Raw genomic sequence first — 16,791 nt, 5'->3', positions numbered from 1 at the left:
CTCACAATATTTTGAATAGAGCAGGACTTCAATTTGTAACAGAGAATTTCTAAATAGTGGTATTGCTACTAAAAACCTGATTTTCACTGTTGGCCTAATTCAATAAATGATTTGTTGAAAATTCAGTGCAGTGACTAGTGAGAGTTGCCATTAATGAAAGAACTGCAGCCCAGCAGAATATCGGGTATTGGACGACAGTATACAGCCGAAACACTGGAACCACAAAAATGACTCCATGACCACATTACATTATTTATTTGTCAGTGACGGGTCACTACTGTGTGTGTGTGTGTGTGTGTGTGTGTGAGAGAGAGAGTCAGGTGTCATCAATGTGTACATGGCAAGACTCGTCCTTGTCTGTGGCAAATGGTAACATTATGTTCTTATTTTGATCACAAGACCCAATTACTGAATGTCAGTCTCCAGGTTTTCCTCAAACTATGTATGACAGATGACACTGACTTACTATGACACTGGCACATTAGGAGTCCACTAGGAGGACAGTGGTTCTCTAACTTTACTTTCAAGGACCCCCATAACTCTGAGAGTTACAGACCTATAAGGGACATTTAAGGCTATAGCTCTTTATGTGTTTCTGGTAATATTATTGTCCACTCATTTGTATGTCCATGGCAAAAATGTCAACCACAAGCCAGCATGGCGATGACCCCTGGTTTGTGTGAGTGAGTGAGACTAACCTCGCGTCACCAGTCTTTCCACCTCAAGTGAGACAGACAGACAGACACACCCACACTATCAACCAGGGTTTTATTTTGGAGTTCAACCGGAAGTCGTATTAGTGGAGCTGCTTGCTGCAGCTGTGTGTGTGTTCTGGTGTTTGTTGACAGGTTTCGGAGCTGAACGCCGACAACACGGAGAAAGACTTGTTTCATTAAAGGTATTTTATCGTTTCAAATGAATGAACTATCGTGTTATTTATGTCCCTCTACGCAGTTAGTTATCTAACTTGAAGCAACTAGCTAAACGCAGTACTCGTGGCTCATGTTTAGCTAGTGATTCATTTCTAAAATGGTAAGATATGCAAGCTTACAAGGCGCCGCGGGTGACAGTTTCATGAAGTTAAAACGCTATTTTCCGCGATGGGAAACGTCACAGAATTCCACCTTTTGTGTAAAATATTTTTTTTGGGGCTATAAAACGAAATGTGTCGACCAGACGGATATTATCGTATTTGATCAAGTGCGCTACCTACTGGTCTGGTCAATGGCATTTTCTATTGACCAGACCTGTAGGTGGCGCACTTGAGCAAATCAAGGATTTTCCGTCTGGCGGACATAAATTTTCTTCCCAAAAAGCAGTGGTGGAAAAAGTACTACATTTCTTTACTTAAGTAAAAGTATCAATACTGCAATGTAGAAATGCTCTGTTACAAGTAAAAGTCCGGAATTAAACATTTACTTGAGCAAAAGTATTAACATAACACTCTAGGCAGAGAGAGCAGTGTTGCCATGTCCGCTTATTATAAGCGACTGTGGGCTTGTTTTTCTGTAGAAGTTGCTTGTAAATATTGGTTGTTGCGGTTTTTGGGCTTGTTTCTAAAATGTACGTGCTTATTTGGGCTTGCTTCCAAAATGTTTTAATTATTATTTAGACCCGTGGTTCTCAAATATTTTCATAAATGTTTTGTGCCAGGAATCATCACTTGTGAATCCACATATTCCACATTTTATTGCAATAGTTTTTGAAAATAGCAGATCTACAAGCTCACAACTGTATTTGAAAATAGCCGATGCATACAGGTTTAAAAAGTGGTCATGTGGCCTAAGTTGCTTCTTTTGGGCTTGTTTTCATAGACCTGGTTGCTTGTTTCTCTCATAAAATATGACAATACTGGTCAGAGAGCTCGCTAACGCTCCGGCCCAGTCCAGAGCTAAGTTAGCTAACATGCTTTGCGCTATGAACATGCATGCATAACGATATGCGTATGTTTTTTTTGTCATCATATCATTATATATATCTCCGAATCTATCTTTTCCCCCCTAGCCTGGGATCCAGTCTGGAGTCCAGGCTACTCTTTTCCCTCCTAAAATGCAAATTATCCGATGACGTCCTTCCGGTTTGTTTCGCGTTCTGTCCAAGCCCCCAGAGTTGCTGAGAAACATTGAAGCTGCCACCCCAGTGGCCAAAGCTGGAACTGCAGGCGGGGAGAAATACATGCACGCGCAAAATATGCTGAGAGATATTTATATATATAGATATAAATATGTAAACATATTATACATAAACACATATGCATTTAGTTATACATAGGCATCTCGAGTGTATTTAATAAATATATCGCGTTCAATCCTTGACACACGGGCTGCCGTAGAACGCAAAAAGGACACTAGTGCGCATGCTCATAACTCTATGGGGGTACAAAATCAAACCAATAATTCTACTTCCGGCAGGTTTCCGGGTGCTTCAAAACGCCACTGAGCACATTCATTGAAATGATAGCTGGGGGCGGGGCAATCCGCCCTCTAGTTATATTATACCTCTATGGTTCTGTCGTAGTTTCACTTTATTGTAAACTTTGGATTTTCCTATATCAACATTTTCAATACAGATGAAATGGGACAGCTCAAAATGACAATTTACACTTATTCTTCCGGCATTGTGGGGCTGGCAAAGGGGTGGTCCATTTGGTTCCATTTACACACTCTTGAGTTATGGTGGTCCTTGAAAGTCCACATACCAGCTCTCATAGTGTGATAAACCAGTAACGGAAACGGTTCCAAATTAATCCAAATGTAATGGAACTGATTCCGGTTCCTCAATGTTGGATCCGGTTCCGGATCCCAGCCTTAGGCCTAGTTTAGATCATTGCAATATTTGAACAAAGAATTAAACATGTCGTGCTGTCTCCAGAGCTATAAACTGATCTCCAAGTAGATTTGGTCAGAAGAATGTCAAAAGAATCACAATTCTTAAATATTCTATGCAAATCGTAACAAAAATAATTGTGATCTTATGCTGAATGGATTCCACCCGCGGCCCACCCCTACAGCACATATCCACTTAATATCCAAAGTATTTCCATGGATTAAGAGCTGGTCTGTAACTCAAAGTGTACAAATGGAACCAAACATTGACCTTTTTACGGGTCCATTTGGTTCCTTGAAATGAAACATTTTGAGAACCATTGCAGTTACATATTGGTTAATATTTATAATAAGTGTAGTCCTGTTAAGTTAATGTCTGTTCGCTTTTATGTCTTTCTCTCTGTTCCCCAGGTGAGCCTGTTAGATCGGCAAACATGTCAAAGATAGACAAAATGAGTATCCTGGGGGTGAGGAGTTTCGGGATCGAGGACAAAGACAAACAAGTCATCACTTTCTTCAGCCCTCTCACCGTGCTCGTCGGACCCAACGGAGCCGGGAAAACGGTGCTGTCTTTATTTCAGCTTTGCTTCATAGGCAATGTGTCAGTCATGGTGTCTTTTAACACTTTTTCAACACAACTCCAAAATATTTTGAGATGGGGGTCTGTGACCAAAATACATATAATTGTGGGGGTCCTTGACATGAAAAACTGAGAACCACTGATATTATAGCAACATACGGTTTTCAGAAAACTGTTAGGATTTAGAAGACATTTGTAGATGCGTTCCCGGATTGAATGCGTTATTAATGAACATAAACATGGTATCCTCTTTATCCATTTAAGTCATGGAATTCATAATTTGACTTAAAGGCATACTAGGTAACGTTTTCAACAAAACTAAAGTTAAATTGTATATCTTTTGTGAGTGGCAAAAGTTTCACAACACCCACTCCATGAATTTCACCCCCGGAAGCCTTTTATTTATATATTTACTATTGAACGGTGAAGGGGGGGACTTTCCCGGGGAAATTACGTCATCTGGCCGGAAAACGGAGGTGGAAATGCACTGGTTTCCTGTTTGGCCAGGAACTAGCGCAACGGTTTCCTGTTTGGCCAGGAACTACCGCGCTAATAACAAAAAGGAACCTCACGCTGATTTTAAGAGAATGTAGGATTGGAAGATCGAAAAAGAACAGAAAAAGAAAGCACAGCTCATGGTAACTAATGCTCCACTGGCTAAGAGAAACGATCCGTAGATAGTATAAAACAATTAAAAGATCGCTTTTTGAAACGCTTCCGGCTTCCGGTGAAAACGAATGGAATTCTGGGTAATCAAGGACTACGGAAATTGTATGCAGTGACGGTAGTGACCAGCAGAGGTTGCTAAAAATCGTTAGTTGTGAATTTGCATTGTACAACTTTAAAGGGATACTTCACTTCCGGGCCGCCGACACATTTAAAAAAAATATTAAAAATAAATGAAAAAAGTTATGGAAAATTCATGGCCCCCTCACGCATTAGAGTGTCCTACTAATGTGTGAGGGGGCCATGAATTTTCCATAACTTTTTTCATTTATTTTTAATATTTTTTTTAAATGTGTCCCCGGCCCGAAAGTGAAGTATCCCTTTAAGTATATCTTTTGTAATAACAGGTTGGGTTGTCATGAAATTTTTATGAAAAGTTAAATAAGAGAATGTAGACTGGATTATTTATCAACAGGACTTTTAACTGTACTTATTTATCACATTGACTAAATGCGTGTTGTTGCCGTATATACTAAACCAGTGGTTCTCAAAGTGGAGTCAGTGGACCCCCAGGGGTCCTTGATTGAGTCTGTAACTGAGAGAGTGCAAATGGAACACATTGTTCCATTTGTGCTTTCTCAGAGTTAGGATTTACAGTGTAGATTGGGGTCCAAGATAGAAAAATGTATCAAACGGGGTTCCGTGGTCTAATACTGCATATCAAACTTGGGTCCGACCTTGAAATATAAAGTTTGAGAACCTCTGGACTTTTCTTTTGGACATTTGAATGTGTAACCTGCGTTTCCAAAATGCATTGATCTTATTATGTTACCCTTTTCTCTGTATCCAGACCATCATTGAGTGCTTGAAGTATGCAACGGCAGGTGAACTTCCCCCTGGAGCCAAAGGAGGTGCTTTTGTTCACGATCCAAAGGTGAGATGAACGTGTTCCTTCAAGGGGGAAATCATAGTCTGTAATCATAGTGACTCAGTAGATTCAAAAGCACACTGTAAGCACATTGTAACTACTGTAGCAGTTAAGGATTACATTATGTATTGCCGTGTTTCTGGGCCCCCCTTTGGGAGCACCAAAGATCACAGGTGGCAGGTGTTTCAAACTCTGTGCAATACATCAGTATTTCCCAACCTTTTTTCCTTGGATTCCCCTGTTCTTAAGTTGGACAAAGTCTTTTTCAAAGTGAGTGCCAGTACAGGGGTGCCGGACAATACCTTGATAATATTTGGAATTTACCACTTTACCACAATATCACTTTAAACGTTAAAGTACAAACTTATTGTCTCCGCCAGGCCGAAAGGCATGGCGAGAGAGTATGTTTTCGCCCCTGTCCGTCCGTCCGTGTGTCCGTGTGTGTGTCCGTCCGTCCGTGTGTCCTGTCTGTCCGTTAGCACCAAATCTCCGGCACCGTTGGCCCGGTCGCTGCGAAACTGTGCACACACACTCCCTGGATGCCAATTCAGAACCTCTGCCTCAAATTTTTCACATGGGCCTGTTATAGCGCCACCAGGAGGCCGATTTGTGCAAAACCCATTTTTTCCCATTACTCCTACAGTTTTTAACCAAACCTCATGCAAATCGTTACACAGTATCTCTATAGTCATGTGATCAACCCTGATCTGTCCGATTTCCCATATTTCATCCTCATTGGCTAAGGTTACCATCCAAAGTTTGCAGGATTGGTCCGTTTTGAACAAACTGCCTCAAATCATGAACGCAGCTTGCCATTTGCATAAAATTGCACACACACATTCCCACTAGGCCGAGGAAGAAATGGCACTTAAAACTTTTCGCATCAGCCTCATGGTGGCGCTATAACAGGCCGATTTGCATTTTTAACTATAACTGCACCGATCTGCGTGAAACTTTGCACGCCTACTCCCTAGAGGCCAAGGAAAAACATCTGCACTGCATTTTTCACATCTGCTTTTTACAGCGCCACCAGGAGGCCGACTTATGTCAAATACATTTTTGGATATTAATCCTTCAGATTTTATCCAAACATCACACAAATCGGTACACAGTGGCCCTCATTTATCAACGCGGTGCAGCCCAAATAATGGGCTTAGGGCGAGATCACCGCACCTTTCGGCATTTATCAATATATCCTGACGTGGGCTTCATCCTACCATACGCTGAGATCTCACGTCTGGTCGAGACCAGTTGTTGACGTTGGCTGCGCCCGTTTATTCCATTCTAGACCTGCGGAGCAGCATTGTCTGACTGTCTGACAGGCATCTGGACACATAATCCACTCCTAAATGTATATCTACACACTAATAATTAATCCCTGTGAAAATATAACATTTTATAAAGTAATTTAAACAAACTGCTTTAACAGTCATTCAGTTGCACTGGCTATTTTAAAATAGCAGATCTGCAAGCTCAAAAACGGGTCGCATCGCGACGCGTTGTGAGCTTGTAGATCTGCTATTTTCAAAATATACGAGTGCTTTTGCGTCGGGACTCGGGAGTCCCGCGGTCGGGACTGCCGACGATCTTTTCATGGACAGTGAGGTGTACAAACTTACAGTAGCTTGTCCTATGTTATGGAGTTATGTCATGGCTGGGTTAAGGATATAAACCCGACGCTCCAATCTCTTATTAACGTGGCGGACCGAAACCACTGCCGCCCGTCCGAGTCTCACGGGGAATATCCTACATGACTGCTTGTGCACTGCTCGGTATGGGTTAAATAAATTAATATACAAACGTATTCCATTCATGGCGGTGTGATTGGTATCATAATATGTCATTCATGTAGGCTACAAGCCTACGTGACAAAGATTGTACCGCTGCGGTACGGATTACAATACATGAAAAACACAGCTGGGCGGGCGTGTGTGTGTGTGTGTGTGTGTGTGTGTGTGTGTGTGTGTGAGAGAGAGAGGGGGGGGGGGGCGTGTGCGTGTGTGGCGAGGCAGGCGGGGGAAACTCTTTCTCATTGGCTTTTGATGTCTTTGGTCGTATTCTGGTCCTTTTTCATGTCGTAAAATCGGGGCGTTTTGAGAATATTTAAGGGCGTGTTATTTAAATGACGCTAGGTTCCAGCCGTGACATTTATCAAGCCTGGGACCAAATGTAGGCTCGGATCAGCTGTGTAGGATTCGTTGATAAATGTGACTTCGGCGTTGGTGTACGGCCGAATATATGGAAAAATATACGCCGGTTTATACGCTGCGTTGATAAATGAGGGCCAGTATCTCTATAGTCATGTGATCAAGACGCATCTGTCCGATATTTCATATTCCATCCTGATTGACTAAGGTTGACTTCCAAAGTTTGCAGGATTGGTCCGTTTTGAACAAAATGTATGAAATCATGAACGCGCCGTGCAATTTCCGTGAAAATTTGCACGCACATTCCCACTAGGCCGAGGAAGAAATGCCACCCTTTTCACATTGGCCTATTATAGCGCCACCAGGAGGCCACAATAACTTACCTGACCTGGCGGAGACCTGTGCTCCGAGGAGCACTTTTTCTAGTTTTAAATCAGTTCTAACAAAATGGGTGCCAGAGTGATAAGTAACAATGGTATTTTGAGAACCTCATGCCCAGAATAGGGACGCTAGGGTTAATTTGGTTAGTAAGACGCTGATTCTCTGTGTGACTGTGCCATATGTCTGCAGGACGCCCATGAGACGGACGTGCGTGCCCAGATCAGGCTGGTGTTCACAGACGTGAAAGGAGAGAAGGTGGCCATCCAGCGCTCCATGTCTTGCACCCAGAAGGGCAAGAGCCTCGTGTTCAAAACCCTGGAGTGCGTCATCACCAGGGTCAAGTAAGTGGACTGCTATTCACTGCAGTGACTCAGTCAGAAGACTGCTTTGCATCAAGCTACAGTTCATTCATGCCTGTTTGTATTGAAATGAGGGATGAGACTATATTAAAATTTCATGTCACGATTCTTGTGGCCAAAGTAATTGCGATTAACGATATTATCATTATCAATCAAAATATGCTTAAAACTTCAAATGCCACCTTTTGTGAACTTGAATCCCAGCATCCCTGTTCTGGGGGAACGTTCACCAAAAAGTGCAGATCTTCAAGCTCACAACGCAATGCTATTTTTGGCGAAGAGAATTGGTGTAGAGTGAAAAAAGAGCGTACCAAGTATGTTCTTTACAGGTCCGTTTGACTATATGTAGAGGGTTTAAGTGTTACCGGATATGCGGCTTGGCCGGGCGTCCCGTCAAATGTATTTGGCCGTATTCAAGATTGGGAAGCCAGATGGAGACGGCTATTCCCGTTTACTGCACTAGCGACTCTACAAGGTGATCAGGGGAGCTGAACTTTAGAAGAATAGCATATTCCTCCACATGCGTCACATCCTTGTGGTTACTCTCCTCACTGTCAGGTGAAAAGAAGCGTACTGGTGGTGTCACGCGTATCGGGAGGAGACACGTGCTGCTCACCTACAGTACAATCACCCTAAAACCAAGCAGTAACAAGGGGCTACAGTATAGGGGGACTTGGGAATTGACAGAATGACTAAATTGGAGGAAAAAATATCACAATAATTGGGAGGGGAAAAAAGTAAATTGATGGGCCCACCAGGGGCGTCATGTATAAATGCTGTGTACGCACAAAACAGAGCTCAAAAACATTGTACGCCAGTTTCTCTGCAAAAATCTGGAGTTATATTCTCAAAGTTGCTTAAACCTTCAGACCGAAATGAAGCCCCATCTCTTTTTGTTTCCCCTCAGGGACGGCAAGAAGGTGAACCTGTCGTCCAAGTGTGCGGAGCTGGACAGAGAGATGATCGCTGGGCTGGGTGTGTCCAAGGCAGTGCTCGACTACGTCATCTTCTGTCACCAGGAGGAGGCCAACTGGCCGCTCAGTGAGGGCAAACCGCTCAAAGAAAAGTTTGACTCAATCTTCGCTGCCACAAAGTAAAGCCAACAGTACTACTGTTGTTGTTGTTGTTGGTGTGTGTGTGGGGGGAGTTTGATTTGTAAAAAAAAAAGAACAGGGACATTTTCTTAACCACTTAAAGCTCTATTATGTCATTGTTCAGTGAATAAAATGTTATCGAGTATGTTAATACAATATAACTTATACAATTGGGGTGGTTGTATTTGGTCTCCCTGCCCTTCTATTGAGACATTTAGCTCCTGTGTCTAAGTTGGACCTTTGACAATATCCTGTTTCTGGTTTGACACTGGTTTTGACCCAAAGGTAAAAAAAAACATTTCTCCCCAGAGAAAGCAGGCAAGCTCTATTAGCTCAGTGGTAAACATTTCAGCACTTGCGCAGAAGGTGGGGCTGTGTGTGTGCGTGCGCGCAAATCCGTTTCATTTCGGTTATAATTGAAATGATAATGTGTCCATCTTCCAGGTACATCAAGGTGTTGGAAACCATGCGTAAGCTGCGTCTCAAACAGGCCCAGACGGTCAAAGAGTGTCAGATTGAGCTGACCTACCTGAAACTGAACAAGGAGAAAGCCCAGCAGATCAGAGACTCGCTGTCCTCCAAGGAGGCGGAACTAGCAGTGTCCAAAGATCGCGTCCAGCAGATAGACGGCCAGATAGAACCACTGGAGGTGGGGCCCAGCTCTGTGTGTGTGTGTGTTAGAGCTCGAGTTTTTGCCATTTTTTTTTATCCTGATGTTGGAGTATCCTCAACCACCGATTACCAAGGTTGCGACCAATATTTTGTCAAAAAAGTGCACCATTTTCTAATCGTATATGAATAACTAAAGTTATTCAAATTATCTTTTATTATTGTTTAAGCCCAATTCAAACATTTTCAAAAATAACAAGGTCACAACGCATTGTGATAGCTTGTAGATCAGCTGTTTAAAAACAAAATAGGGGCCCGAAGTTGCTTGTAAGAAGTTAAGAAAATCAGAATAAGTAGTAAAATAGGGTAACAGTATAATATATTCAAAAAACAGTACTGTGTGTCCTGAGATTTGACATCATACTTGACGTTGCAGAGGCGAATGGACGACATCGATCGAGACCTGGGCAAGGTGGTGAAACTGGACAACGACATCAAGGCTCTAGACAGCAGAAAGAAACAGATGGAGCAAGACAACAGAGAGCTGGAGGAGACCATGGAACAGGTCGGACACAGAAGACAACAACACTTTCACACATTCTGTTAGACTAATTAAACCATATATACGTTGTCGTACGGAAATTGTCGGTCTATAAGCTCACAACGGGTCGCATTGCGATGCGTTGTGAGCTTGTAGATCAGCTATTTTCGCTGAAGGCTTACCTGTTTTCAACAAATCCCATTATGACAGTCCCACAATAGGGATGCTAGTCTTTAAATAAATGTTTGGTTTAAAATGATTTATTTAACGAAAATAAGTTTGTATTGACTAATTCCAACACACTTTGCTAGTTTGGGATGGCTATCAGGGTAGAAGACAGGGTTAAGCAAAAATCACTGGGATTGGTATTTAAGATACTCAAAGAGACAGTGCCCTCAATACCCTCATACCTGTCGAACTACTTCTCCAAAGTGAGTGACACCCACAGCCACAACACTAGAGGGAGCGACCATCATCTGGTACCACCCACATTTAGAACAAACATGGGAAAGTTCTCATTCTACTGCTCTGCCACCAAAATGTGGAATGCCCTGACACCATCCATTTAAAGGATGTGTAACACTGGTTTCTTCTCAAAATTGGCTTGAAAACACATATATCAGGAGACTAAAAGGGGAGCTAAATGTCAACAACAAAAAAACAAATACAAACACTAATGTACGAAAGAGATGGGAAAAGTATTATTGTGTTAATTTTGTATGCTATGTAAGTTGTAAGTCCCCAGGACCTTTTTTGTGTTATCCTTTTAGCTTTAATGTCTTACTGTACCACGTGCTGTTTTCATTTCTGACTAATACAGTATTCAGTCAATCAATCAAAACCCCCTCCTATACCCATGCCTAGCCAGTAATACAGGTGATGTTTGTGGCTGGCAGGTGTTCCAGGGTTCAGACGACCAGCTGCAGGACATGTACCAGAATCACCAGAAAACGGTGAAGGAGAAGGAGAAGAGGCTGACAGACAGTCAAAAGGAGCAGGAGAGAACCACCCGGGAATGGCAGAGACTCAACAAAGTCAAGTCTGACCTCCTGCAAGAACAAGGTGCGTAATTTTAACGTCTTTATTTGGATTTTCAATTTAAGACATAAAACATGTAAAAATCCAAATGGAGTAAAAAAAGCCAATGTGAGATCATGATCACAGTTGTCTGTATATGCTGGACACAAGTGTTCAGTTATGGATATACGGTAGGTGACGGCGTCTTTTCATGACGGCATCATGAACATGTCAAAGGAACATCCAATTTCTAAAATAAAAACAGTCTTGGTATTATGATGGGAGCTCTCAACCAACCACATCACTAAATGTATTGTTAAATTGAGATGAGGCAAACCAGTAAGTTTTAACTGCTTTGTTAATATGGAAATGTACTTGTTGTCCAGTGGCACGGTGCAGCTCTTTAACAATTAAACACACACACACACACACACACACACACACACACAAGAGCATTACAGTGACTTTCTGTCTCTTTCTGTTTCCCTAGGTCGTCTACAGTTGGAGGCTGACCGTCACGCTCAGAACATCAAGAGTCGTGACTCTCAGGTCAGTGTGTAACGCTCTGTGGTCAGCCACAGCCAACACTTATTGGCAGATAGTCAGTCCCAGCTCTGATTTTCTGGTTGTTAGTCATCCATTGACCAGTCAGCTAATACAACTCTTCTGCTAGCAAAAAAGAAACAGCAGCACTAGACAAGACGCGAGTCTTGTTATTTTCAAACATTTTGTTACCATCCCTCATTTTAATGCCAGCATATGCTGTTCACACTTCGTCGTATGGCGCTTTTGCGTGCCGGAAATAGCCGATCTACAAGCACTTGCAGAGCATTATTCTCCGTCACTCTCCAGCTCTCCCTCCCTCCCCCTCTCACGTTCATCGTCTCTCTCATTTCTCTTAACTTCCCTCTGTTCCTCAGGTGCGCTCTCTGTCGACCTATCTGGAATTGGACGGCTATGACCGGACGCCGTTCACAGCGCAGCAGCTGCAGAGCTTCCATCGCCATGTGACAGACAGACTGGAGCAAGAAAGAGAGACAGCCAAGCAAGTCGTGGTAAGGGGAAGTCTCATATGATCTGTGTGTGAGGTTAGGTAGAGGAAAATCTCATGTTTACAATACTTACCACCCACTTGCAAACCTGCATAGTGCATACTGTTTGCTGTAGGCCGGTCTATTGGCAAGAATCTGGTGATACGATACATATCACTATACATGGGTTAGGACTCAATATACGGTATTTACAATTCAGGCATTTAGCAGACACTATTATCCAGACAGAGCGACTTACACGTGCAAGATCAGATTAAATGAACCCATGAACCCTAGTCAATATAATATTGTGGTATATTGTGATACTGTAATCAAGGCAATATATTGCAATTAAAAGCAAAACAAATAAGTACTTTTAGGGAAACTCATAGTATAAAGAACACACCACCAATGTATAAAACCTGAGTTCTGCTGAATGTATCACAGTCCCTGACTGTGACATCCAACATAATAGCTCTACTTTCTGTGCAATCTGAGTAAAGGAATGAACATTTGCCTATATCAAAAAAGTACTTGCGGGAAATAAATACAAGACAACAAATTAACAAGAAGGGGGAAAAAAGCAATTAGAACAGTGGCATATGCATTTATATTTTTCACAGTCCCTGTAACATCCACCATCATAGTAGTATGTTTTGAGCAATCTGATATGTATTTGCCTAAATCAGTTTATTTTAGATAATGTATTTAAAAATGCAATGTTTTTTTTTGAGAATGGGAGAAGTGAACTGTTTGCACTTGTTCAGCTGGACCTGCAGGAGAAAGAGCAGCAGAAGCAGCAGTCTGTGGATGAGCTGAGAGACAAGAAGACGGGTCTGGAGAGAACAGTGGAGCTGAAGAGAGACCTGCAGGGCAAGAAGCAGCTGGAGCTGAGGAACCTGAAATCTGAGCTCCAGAGGCTAGAGGGCTCCTCCAGCAGGCTGCAGCAACTGGACAATGAGCTGGCCAAGGCGGTAAGGCTCACACTGTACATAAACACACACACACACACACACACACACACACACACACACACACACACACACACACACACACACGTACGTGTATCGTTGCTGTCAGGCATAAAACTCTTCCATATTCTAACTTTTTGTGAGTTTTTTTCATAAATGAATGCCCTTGATCATACTACAGCGTCACATAAAAGAAGCAGATTTGCAAGCTCGAAACGCGGCGCAAAGCGACACGTTTTGAGCTTGTAGATCTGCTATTTTTGCTCACACTGTACATAAACACACACACGTATATCCTCGCCGTCGGGCATAAAACTCCTATCTCCATATTCTAACTTTATGTTTTTTTTCATAAATTTCCGGTAATGCCGTACTTGATCATACTACGACACTACGCAAAACAACTAAATATAAATCAGGCATAACCCCAACCCCTAAACCTAACCTCTAAATGCCTAACCCAAACCCCAACCTGAATCTTCTCCTAATTGTAAGCCTCATAATGTCTATTTCTCTAATTCTACCATACTTGTGGGTGTATTTGGCCCTCACAAGTATACTGATGCAAGTGCAAGCACAGGTTCTCACACACACGCACACGTGCACGTGCACACTTCTGTTGAAGGTGCTATGATACAACTCTGCATTGTGAAGGTCCATTGATATGCAAGCAGTTTGTCAACCTCCACAAGCTGCATTTGAGAGTTGGTATATATGTGTTTGTGTGTGTGTGTGTCCGGTTGTCCTGGTGCAGGAGCGGGACTTACAGAGCACTCTGCAGAGCTCTAACGTGGAGGGGCTGAAGGCTGAGGTGGTGGATCTCCAGAGAGAGCGAGCGGAGCTGGATCGCTCACAGCGGCAGCTGGACCAAGAGATGGAGATGCTCAACACTCACACCACCGCACGCACGCAGATGGACATGCTGAAGAAAGACAAGGTACCATGCATCCCCCGTTCAGCCACGCCCTGATAAACCACTTTCAACCTCGCATCCCATATTTTGGGCATGTCGTTATCGGTAGAAATGTTATACAAAATATTTGAAAATAGCAGAGCTACAAGCTTGTACATCTGCTATTTATGCCGCTCGACGCCATCATACGACAAAGTATTCACACTTGCAATGCAAGTGGAACGAACAACCCTCCCTCCCTACTGGAAGAAAATTAAAAGGTGCTTCTCTCAGTCAGTGCTCTTTGTTGACGATCAGGGTTATAACTGAATGAATGGAACCAATGCCATATGTGTGGTGGAAATTAAATAGACCTACAGTATGGGCATTGGGTTGTTGTGGCCCACCAACATCAGCATGTTGGCTTGAACTTGGGAGGACCTTAAATAGCTGCATTACGATATGTAGCGATAGACCATTCACAATATATATTAACACGTTTATCTTTGAAAGTTCCAGCAATAAAGGGTTCACACCACAACGACGGTTGTGAACCGTATGGTTAGGAATGCTTTCAGAGTGATTTGATGAACAATAGAAACATTGATATTGTAGGAGCAAGTTTAGGGTTAAAGGAGAATACCGGACAAATTAAGTGTTGTCTTTGATGTCTCGTTACTCACCGACCGACGTGAAAAGTGGCGTTCTTTTTTTCCATAGATTCCCGAGTTAACACTGGTTGCTTGTTTCCAGAATCTGGCAACACGAGTTGCCAGGTTCTGGAAAGAAACAAGCATCCAGTGTTAAATCGTTCGCCATTGACGGTGGCCACGCAGGAAATTTCAACGCATGTTTGACTATCATGAGACTCCACAATGACTAGGAGTAGAGAGAAAAACAACTTTGCCTCGGTTATAATAGACGAATCTCCCTAACCCACGCGCTCCCATTCTGACAACGGAGGGGGTTTAAAAAATGACGACACAGGAATCTATGGAAAAAAAGAACGCCACTTTTCACGTCGGTCGGTGAGTAACGAGACATCAAAGACAACACTTAATTTGTCCGGTATTCTCCTTTAACAGCGCAGACGCTTCTCCCGGTCGCAAAGGGTTGAAGGAGAAGTGAACATAAAGTATTGCAGAGATGACCCAGGGGAGCTGAGAGAGAAGTAGAGAAGAGTAGTGACACTGCAGAAACATCTGGAAGCCAGTAAGGGCAGGTACACACTGTAGGACTTTTAAAGTGGTCGGGGAGTCATCTAATCGTTAAGCATTACACACTGCAGGAGTTTTTATTTCTTGAAATCGGCTGTCATATATCGTTGTGGTTTTCACACTATAGATTGATCCCCGACCAGGGATTACACACTGTAGGATAGTTCAATAGGATGCTATCCAGAGTTAGACCCAATACATACATACATTTGTTTTTATTCCAATTCATTTTAACAGACCTCTCCCGTGATATTATGCGTCTCGCTCTCGCTCTCGCTCTCTCGCTCTCGCTCTCGCTCTCTCGCTCTCGCTCTCTCTCGTGTCAAGTGCAGAGAAGCCGTGTGTTGCCATGTCCGCTTATTATAAGCGACTTTGGGCTTGTTATTTCTGTAAAGTTGCTTGAAAGTGTAGTTGCTTATTTGGCCTCGTTTCCTAATGTTGTTTGAACCAGTTGTTCTCAAACATTTTCATGGCAAGGACCCCCAAATTAATATTTGTCCGCAGACCTCCCCCCTTCTGAAAATATGTTGTGCCATAGACCCCCATACAAGATCTGTGTGGATTTGGAAAATATTCCACACATTTTCTTCTTTAAAAATATCCTATCTACAAAGTGAGCTTGTAGATCGGCTATTTTCAAGTATCCAATGTATTTGTATATAGGTTTAAAGTGCTCATAGTCGCTTTTGTTGGGCCTGTTTTCATAAACCTGGTTGCTTATTTCTCTCGCAAAATCTGGCAACACTCACAGACACACCGACACACACAGAGCTCGCTCGCTCTCTCGGTGTGTCTGTCTCTCTCTATCTCTGTGCAATAGTCTCACATAAACAGCACCCCCCCCCCCTTCGAGCACGCTCGCTCACTCTCATTCTCTATATGAATGCAATAGAGAAGAGGAGGGGTGACAAACTAGGCTAAGGGTAAAGCTGATGTCAGGTTTAATTGTTATGAAAACATGTTTATGCCTTTCTGTGGTGAGAACAGTATTGTGAAAGAGGGTGACGCATGACCCCTCAGAGGTTTTGGAGACAGGGAGATGCCCCGAGTCAGGAGGGTTTGATTGAATTGATTGAAATGATTTGTATTAGGCAAAAAGAATGTAAAACATCACAGTTACATTTATAATACTTTTGTCTAAAAGGTCTGTCCAAAAAAGTCCTTGCGGACTTGTTTCCGTTGAGGTCCTTGGTATTCATTTCATAGACATGTATAGTAGCAACCAAACAGTTCAATAACAATATAAAAATATATAGAGAAAAAAAATAACACTTTGTACAAAAAAAAGCATGAGAAAATATATATATACAAAAAAGGGGAGGGTACTACCTCCTCTTTTGGGAGGGGGATATAGATTCTGGGGGCCCCTGAAACGATATAAATATGTCATGTAAAGGAGAGGAGAGAGATTTGGATCATTATGCTGCTCACCACGCTGCTTGCTGTATCTTTGTTGCTGTGAACTCTTCTATAATAAACCTTTGTATGATGTAACTTTCACGACTGGACATGGACATGCGTTCTTATACCACC

General features: G+C 42.6%; 1 protein-coding gene across 1 annotated transcript in view; it reads left to right on the top strand.

Moving 5' to 3' along the window:
* The first annotated feature begins 817 nt into the window (after positions 1 to 817).
* Positions 818 to 16,791, top strand: part of rad50 (RAD50 homolog, double strand break repair protein) — a 44,787-nt gene continuing 28,813 nt past the window's right edge. Inside the window, exons 1-12 of the mRNA XM_080434713.1 lie at positions 818 to 898; positions 3,237 to 3,388; positions 4,922 to 5,005; positions 7,717 to 7,868; positions 8,794 to 8,979; positions 9,425 to 9,629; positions 10,026 to 10,154; positions 11,027 to 11,192; positions 11,638 to 11,696; positions 12,068 to 12,202; positions 12,946 to 13,152; positions 13,904 to 14,086. Of these exons, the coding sequence (XP_080290839.1) occupies positions 3,260 to 3,388; positions 4,922 to 5,005; positions 7,717 to 7,868; positions 8,794 to 8,979; positions 9,425 to 9,629; positions 10,026 to 10,154; positions 11,027 to 11,192; positions 11,638 to 11,696; positions 12,068 to 12,202; positions 12,946 to 13,152; positions 13,904 to 14,086 (1,635 nt within the window). The 5' untranslated portion in view covers positions 818 to 898; positions 3,237 to 3,259. The remainder of the gene's footprint in view (positions 899 to 3,236; positions 3,389 to 4,921; positions 5,006 to 7,716; positions 7,869 to 8,793; positions 8,980 to 9,424; positions 9,630 to 10,025; positions 10,155 to 11,026; positions 11,193 to 11,637; positions 11,697 to 12,067; positions 12,203 to 12,945; positions 13,153 to 13,903; positions 14,087 to 16,791) is intronic.

Source organism: Gymnoscopelus braueri, assembly GCF_963280865.1.
Source record: "Gymnoscopelus braueri genome assembly, chromosome: 8".
In the NCBI taxonomy this organism is placed as follows: domain Eukaryota; kingdom Metazoa; phylum Chordata; class Actinopteri; order Myctophiformes; family Myctophidae; genus Gymnoscopelus; species Gymnoscopelus braueri.
The sequence above is the reverse complement of the archived record's forward strand: the minus strand, read 5'-3'. Positions and strand labels throughout refer to the sequence as shown.